This window comes from Centrocercus urophasianus, unplaced genomic scaffold (genome assembly GCF_019232065.1).
Source record: "Centrocercus urophasianus isolate 14NV4802_14NV808 unplaced genomic scaffold, USGS_Curo_1.0 seq_18, whole genome shotgun sequence".
NCBI lineage: Eukaryota > Metazoa > Chordata > Aves > Galliformes > Phasianidae > Centrocercus > Centrocercus urophasianus.
In genome coordinates this window covers 2,764,561-2,771,834 of record NW_024884733.1, presented here as the reverse complement: position 1 = coordinate 2,771,834, position 7,274 = coordinate 2,764,561, and the positions used below count along the sequence as shown (strand labels likewise).

The 7,274-nt window shown below is 44.6% G+C and overlaps 1 protein-coding gene across 2 annotated transcripts in view; it reads left to right on the top strand.

Moving 5' to 3' along the window:
- The first annotated feature begins 55 nt into the window (after positions 1-55).
- RGL1 (ral guanine nucleotide dissociation stimulator like 1) overlaps positions 56-7,274 on the top strand; it is a 64,769-nt gene continuing 57,550 nt past the window's right edge. The window contains exons 1-2 of one of the 2 annotated variants that reach the window (XM_042819012.1): positions 56-149; positions 897-1,007. In XM_042819012.1, the coding sequence (XP_042674946.1) occupies positions 123-149; positions 897-1,007 (138 nt within the window). In that variant the 5' untranslated portion in view covers positions 56-122. Of the gene's footprint in view, positions 150-896; positions 1,008-7,274 lie in introns of those variants that run through there. The other variant, XM_042819013.1, reaches the window with a different exon arrangement.

The window sequence follows — 7,274 nt, the reverse complement described above, 5'->3', positions numbered from 1 at the left end:
GCGGAGCCCAGGGGCCGCGCGGCTCGGGCCGGCCCGCGGCGGCGGCCGCTGACGGAGAGGAGCGGCGTCGGCGCCCGGCGGCTGCGGCATGTCCCGTCGAGGCGCCCGAGAAGGAACTGAGAATGAGATTGCCGTGGAAAGCTAAAATGGTAACCGGGTCTTCCCGCGGGGTGCGGGGTCGGCTTTGCGTCGCGGCGTCCGTCTGCGCTGCGGGTCGGAGCCCGGCCGGGTCCGTGCGGGGCTGCGGCGGTTCTTTGTGCGGCTCTTCGCCGCGATCGTCACGGCACGTGTCCGGTTAAAGTCGGGGAGACGTCGCGCTCCTTTCTTTCCTTTCGTTAGCTGTGAATTTTAAAGCTTCGGCTGCGCAAAGTTTTTGCAGCTGGAAATAATAGGTTTTGAAGAAGCGAACCGCAGCGCTTCGGATCCCTCCTGTCAGAGGAGCGGAGGGTCGCTGCGCTTTACACGCTCGTGGAAGTTGAAAGGCTGTCCGTCCGAGTGTGCAACGGTTTTTAAAAGTGCCGTTCCTTCCCTAAATAAAAGGCCGGAGAGATTAATTGCTTTAGAGAAGGGGGGTGGGAGGGAGAGGGAAGAGAGGCTGCTAATCAAAACCAAACTATTTCCCTAGAAAAGACTTTGTACAACTATTTGAAATATGTGCTAGTCTAGGAAAAAAAGCTAAATGGAAAGTCAGGGTATCTCGATACCACAGGAAGGGCCAGCTTGCCAAGAATATCTCCAGTGTTCCCTCCGTTTAAAAGTATCCATCTCGCTTTGATTGTTGTGCTTATTTTGTGCAGCCCATCTCTGCCCTCAGCAGCACGGCACCTGGTATGGATTGCGGTCTGCAGGAGAGGGGAAAAGTTCCTATCTCTGTTTTTCTCTCCTTTTCCCGGCAGAGCTCAATTCAAGACTGGGGCGAAGAGGTGGAAGAGGGAGCTGTTTACCATGTCACCCTGAAAAGAGTGCAGATTCAGCAAGCTGCCAACAAAGGAGCGAGGTGGCTCGGGGTAAGTGAAGCTGGCACGGTGGCATTTTGGAAAGCCGCTCATGGACTTTGGAGCCTGCCACAGAGAGCTGGATTTCACACCAATCTCTGTGATATTAACTTCTAGCACTGGCTGCTCTCGTCATTTAAAAACAACAATGCTGGAGTTGTCTGTCAGGGCAGTCTGAAAGAACTGTTGGCTCTTCCTTTTTTACAGATGTGCATAAAACCAGATCTGACTGGTCGTGGCCATGGATCAGGCGATGCTTCATGCAGAAATAAGGGTTGTCTTTTGGTCTGATCTAAAATGTTGGGCATTTAACAGTTATTTCACATGGGCTGTGATTCGTTTCAGTCTGCTTCATGTACCTCAAGCGAAGAGTCACTGTATTTTAACTAACGAGGATCTCTCAAAAGTTAGCAGAAACTTCTTCCAAGTTTGAGTGAATGTAGCTTTGGGTCTTGTTTCACTCTTTCTTTCTGGGCCAGATGAGATGTTGGTATTCCCTTTTACTTGTCAGCATTTCTGCAAGAACTACAGCTATGTGCTCGGTGTATTTCAAAGCAGGGAGGCTTTAGCGGTGAGTGAAATAAGCTTAAATGCACACACACTTAATTTGGCATGCTGCTGAGTGCCTTTACCTTTGTCAGGCCAAGTCCCCAGCTGATAGAAAATGTCCTCACTTCCCTAGAATCGCTGCAGCTGTGTCAATCTGAGCCAGGACTTCAGGAGGTAGCTGTAACTTTGGTATTATTTTATGTTAATAGATTTTCTTCAAGATCAAAGGCAGTCACATAAGAACTTGGTTTGTGATAGTGTCCAGGTTAGTATTTTCAAGCCCTTTTAAATCTGCTCAAAGATTTATATCAAATAGTTTTCTTGTGAAGTTCCACGTCGTGAAGCAATATAGCGATGCTGAAAGCACAGTTTAGAAAGATAAGCAAATTTTGTCCTGCATACAGATAGTGCTTAGAATTTCCCCTTTTCATGCTTGCAAGAAGTACACAGAATTCTTTTCAGAAGAGATAATTTCAAATCTGCTTCCTCTGAGTGGCAGATTTCCCATCTCTGCCTCCCATTTTTACCAGGGTCAATAGAAAAACAGTAGAAAGTATTTTTGCACTCCTGTAAGATTCCCAGATGGTGGTTTTCTAAGAGGTGGTCACTGTGAGTGAGCCCACATCCCAAAAGCATCCTTCAGAAAAGCATGAATTTCTCCTGTTTCAGACAGTTGTTCTGCCTGCGTAGAAGGAATCTGCTAAGCCTTGATCACGTTCTCAAAGGAAGAATGTGTCTGTGTTGCTCAGACCACTGGCACAGCTTAAGGTGCTGGTTTCAGTAATAGGACAAGGGACTGCAAGGTCACAGAGGTGGCTTTTGGCTTTCTATGTCTGGTGCGAGCTTCTTCAGGTCAGGTGGAGCCCTGTTAGTGGGGCAGTGTGTCACCTGTGCCGGGCATAAACCAGTGACTGCAGCTTCCAGGCTGGCGTCTTTAATCAGCAATAATCTCATGCACTTTATTTAAGGATATTTTTAAACATATGGGTTTTTTGTTCCCTTAAGCTGTTCAGAACAGAAAATATTTTAAGCTCTTTGCGATCTTGTTTTATTAATGGCTTTACTGTGGTTCTAAGGCCAGCAAATAGCCTCTAACCCAGGATGTTATCTATGAATAGGCATCCCTACCTCCTGTGGTTTTGCCCTGAAAAGCATAATTGTCTCTTTTGTAATTGCTATCAGGTGATTGCTTATTTATCTATTTGTCTTTTTATTTATAATCTGGAGCTTACAGAGTTTTATGATGTAATTTTTATTTTTTTTTCCTCTTAAAACTTCGAAATTCATAGAGCTTAATTAAAAAGCTGTTGAATTCATCAATGGCGGCCCTCACCCTTAGGTTGAAGACAGGAGAACATCTGAAGAATATGGGAATAATGTATTTGCGCGTTTGCAAGTATTGAGCTTTAATTGTAACAAATATGGTAACTCTGTCACTGATTATGTGTGGGTTAAGGTTAGAAAACAGTGACTTATTCAGTGTCGGTTTGTATCCTGCAAAGGTCTACTTAGTTTGACCTTCTCTGAGGCATTGAGTTTCTGGTGGTTTACTGCAGAGGGTCAGGTGCCTTGTGACTTGAAAAGCCAAAGTTCTTCAAGAACCTCCATGTTGCATGTGGATATTGAATGTTGCGTGGCATCAGAGTAGGGGTTTGGTCCAGTGATTCCGGAGTGGATGGTTCTTAGTGGTGCTGTGTTTGTAAACTGGAGACGTTTCAGCTGGAAAACATTAGGGGGTGAATTACTTGATGTGTCCGGGGATGAATGCCTGCAGGGATGGGGCATCCACAACCTCCTTGGGCAACCTGTTACAGTGCATCACCACCCTCTGTGTGAAAAACTTCCTCCTAATATCCAACCTAAACCTCCACTGTCTTAGTTTAAGACCGTCTCCCTTTGTCCTGTCACTATGCACCCTCATAAACAGCTGTTCCCCCTCCTGTTGGAAGTCATGGATAAATATGTTCTTGAAGAGGTACCAGTAAGTGAATTACCTTAGATTATTTATATTTCAAGAGGGCTAATACACTTTTCTTAAAATTCTGTACACTAACATAACTGTCCAGGCTTCTGAATGGTCATCCCTGCTGTGAGGGAATGTTTAAAAGCCCGCTGTAGGATTACAGCTTAAGCCCCCTGACCACTTGTTTATTTTCAAACTTCTATAATTAATAAAAGGAGAAGATAAACAGGCTGTGACTTACACAGTCATCTCAGTAGTTCTGTATCTTTCAGAAGTGTGAAGCTTTTGTATAAACACCACATTTTCAGCTTTAAATTTAATACAGACATCAAAGGATGCCAATAATAACTACTGGTTTTGTCATTAAATGCTTAGTCACTAAATATTTAGTGAAGATTAAGACTTTAGGCACTACAGTATTAGGAAGGATTAGTAACCCCAGCAGTAGCTCAGTGTTGTGATAGATGTTGCACAAAAGGACTACCCTGACCAAAAGGAATGTACAGACTAAGTATCAGATAAGGCACACATGTCTGTGCACATATGTTATCTCTTCTGCTGGCCAGTGTCTAAGGCAGTGCTATGAATCTCACCCCAGTCTTGGTGTTTTTCACGTTATTTGCAAACATCAAGGCAACAGAAAGTCTTAGGAAAATTTTCCAAAGCCAAGTGTTTCTTTTGGAGGTGTTTAAAGAGGATCCCTAGTGAGCTTGAAAAGTTCAACAAGAGAAAGCATGAAGACTTTTTTTTTTTTTTTTTTTTTTTTTTTTTTTAAACCTAAGTGGGTGGAAGTGTCTCCAGAATAGATGTGTGGCAGAAGGCATCGTCATGAGAGCGAGAGAGGTGGTGTGGAGACTGGGAACAATCCAGGAACCATGAAGGCCATGGAATCAGACTGATAACCTAACTTGAAGAGAGAATGGGGAGGCAGAGAACTGTATAGATGGATGGGATGATAAGGGCCAGGAGCCTTCTGAGTGGATGTTCAGCATCATTTTGAATGAGATTACGTCAGGCTAGAGAAAAAGACCTACCAGTAACTGGATTAGAAGGTGAAACGGTGCAGCAAAGAGTTTTAATGATATGCCTAGAAAGAGAAGGTTGTATAAAAACTATGACACAAAACCTAAAAAATGAGATTGAGCTTACTTTTGAGGATGTAAAGGCAGCCCATAGAGAGGCTGGCACCCTGCACGTCAGAAAGGACAGCACTATTGTCTGTGAAGAAAAGGCAGCAAAGCAGAAAAGGCAGGTGAGGAGTTTAGCGTTCTGTGGTCTTTTTTTGGTCTTGAACTGTCAGCCATGTACTTGTGAAACAAGGCTGAGAGACTGGTTGAATCATACTGTAGCCAGAAGCAGATAAGAGTAGAGCTGTATAAGTAGATCAGCTTCTGAACACCTTAATTTCTGTTGCCAAGAGCATTATGCTGACTGAGTATAAGCGCTGGAAAAGGTGAACTCCAGTCGATGACTTACTGTAAGACACAAACTGAAGAGTAAACAGGGAGTTGAAAGAAAAGGGAAGAAGCAGCAAGTAGGTGGAGAAGAAGGAGTTTTTTAAGAGGTGATGTACTGAAATAAACTTTGAATGGGAGAAGTGAGTGATGAGAATATGAGAGGCAAAAGGTCCAAGAGAAGGAGTTATGGGGAAATGGGATGGGATCTGTCAGATAAGTGACAGGATCAGAGAAGGAGCACAGGCAAGAAAATTCCAGTTGTCACCCAGTAGAAGTGAGAGTTGCTCAAGGTATCCTTTGCAAAGAGGAATGAGGGCTGGAGAGTTTCAGGAGCAAGGACTGCAGATGTAGAATGAGATTAAATTGAAATACTGAATTTTATTGACTGTGGAGAGGACAAAAATGAAGTAAAAGGGAGGGGAGAAAAGGTTTTACTGGTGAAGATAATTGGCCTGGTGGTTGTGGTGCCAGGTGCCAGTGGGTGCATCCAGTGAAGATGCACCAAGGATAGGGGTGAGCAGGATAGACCCTACAGAGATGGAAAGAGAAAGGGATGAATGATGTAGGACAGTAAGGCAGGCAGAAATGAATGACTGTATAAAGAGCAAAGACAGTTTAAGGCTACATCAGTGGAAGAAGATCCTTGGTAACTGACAAGAATCGAGCCAAAGCAGTAGATACTGCTAGGAACCAAAGAGAAACTGCTGGTCTGGAGACAGCTGCCTGTGGGAGTCCTGCAGGTCAGTCTTGTAACTGAACTGCTGTCATGTGTTCATTAAGGTCAGTGACAAAAGCAGAAGCTGACAAAATCTAATGGTCTGGCAGAGGAGAAAGCAACGAGAGGCTGACATTTGGGATTGGTGTAACTGGAGCAGGTTGAGGTTACGTAGCAGAACACAGAGACATGTTTGTGAAAGAATTAAAATTTCTGCTACGGGCTGATATCTTTGTCCTTTTTTGTCCCTTCCAACTTTGGACATCTTAGTCAATCAAAGTACACGTGACCCACGAGGATGATTGAAACCAGAAAGGCAGATGTGATGGTCTGGTGTTTTAGGTTATTGCCAGCAAAGATGGGAAGCGTGGATCTCCTTGGATGGTGTCCTTGGTGTGACTCTGCAATTCTGGTTGTTTTCAAGAAAATTGGTTTAAATTAGGAGATAGGATAATCAAGAAAATGACAGCTGTGTCTGACTATTATCTGAAGATTATAGTTTGGTTATCTTAACGAAATGAATAAAGTTTCAAATCATCAGATCAACCAGATAGTGGGGTGACACTGCAGGGAGAGCAAAGAAAGCAAATAACTGTACAGCATCAGCACTGAAGCTGCTTTGTGGTAGAAGTCCCCACTGTCTGAACCAGGCTGATGAGGAAAAGATGAGGCTGTAAAGCCTTGCTTAATTCAAGGTAGGCAGTGGTGCTAGTCTGTCCTGGTGCTGGAGAGACTGCTCTGTGAAGCAGAGTCACTGATGTCATTTTACGTTCGAAGTTGTTCGAGAAGCAGCAGAGAAGGGCAGGTGGGAGAGGAGTGCCTGCAGGGGAGGCAGGAGGTGATGGCAGTGAAATTGCATGAAGAGTGCCTTGTTTGTGTGAACGTGCACTGGTAAGCAGAACATGGGGAAGCAAATGCAAAAAAGTAGCAGAGAGGCATTAGAAAAGATTGAAAAATTCTGGTGTGGAAATGGAGGAGGGGGGACAGTGGGATAAGAATGATAGAAAGGATGCATGCTACAGAAAATGAGCAGCGAGAGGCATGGGTGTGGTACAGGCAGATGGACAAGAAGATTACAGAATGAAAAACAGAGTTTTCAAAGTCCAGTGAAGTTATTTTTTGCAGAGCTCCCCTGTCAGCCAGCTGGAGTGTTTTATCTCACCCTTCCAGGGGCTACAGGGAGGGGTGGGAGACTTGTGTCCAGAGCTCCAGGAATCTAAGGGAAGTAGAGAGCAATGAGGACCAGGAGGGGCTCCTTAATGCTTGCAAATGTTCTTCCTGTCAGAGTACTTCACCTTACCCTGAAAGGAGTGGGGAAAAGACCTGTGCTTTGCCTCTGGAGTTTTTACTGGGGCAGGTCTCGGAAAATCCAGCCAGGAATGGGAGTTCCCTTGAGCCCAGTGCTCGGGAGGAGCCATACAGGGCCTGTATCTCCACATCTTAAATGGTTGCTAAGCTTTGTGAGCCAGTCCTCAAGTATTAAGTTTCTCACTGTACTAATGGATGACACAGACTGCTCTTCCTTTCTGGCTTAAATATCCAGATAACAGTGAAATAATAAGCTCCCTCATGGCCAGTGCTGCCTGATTTAGTTT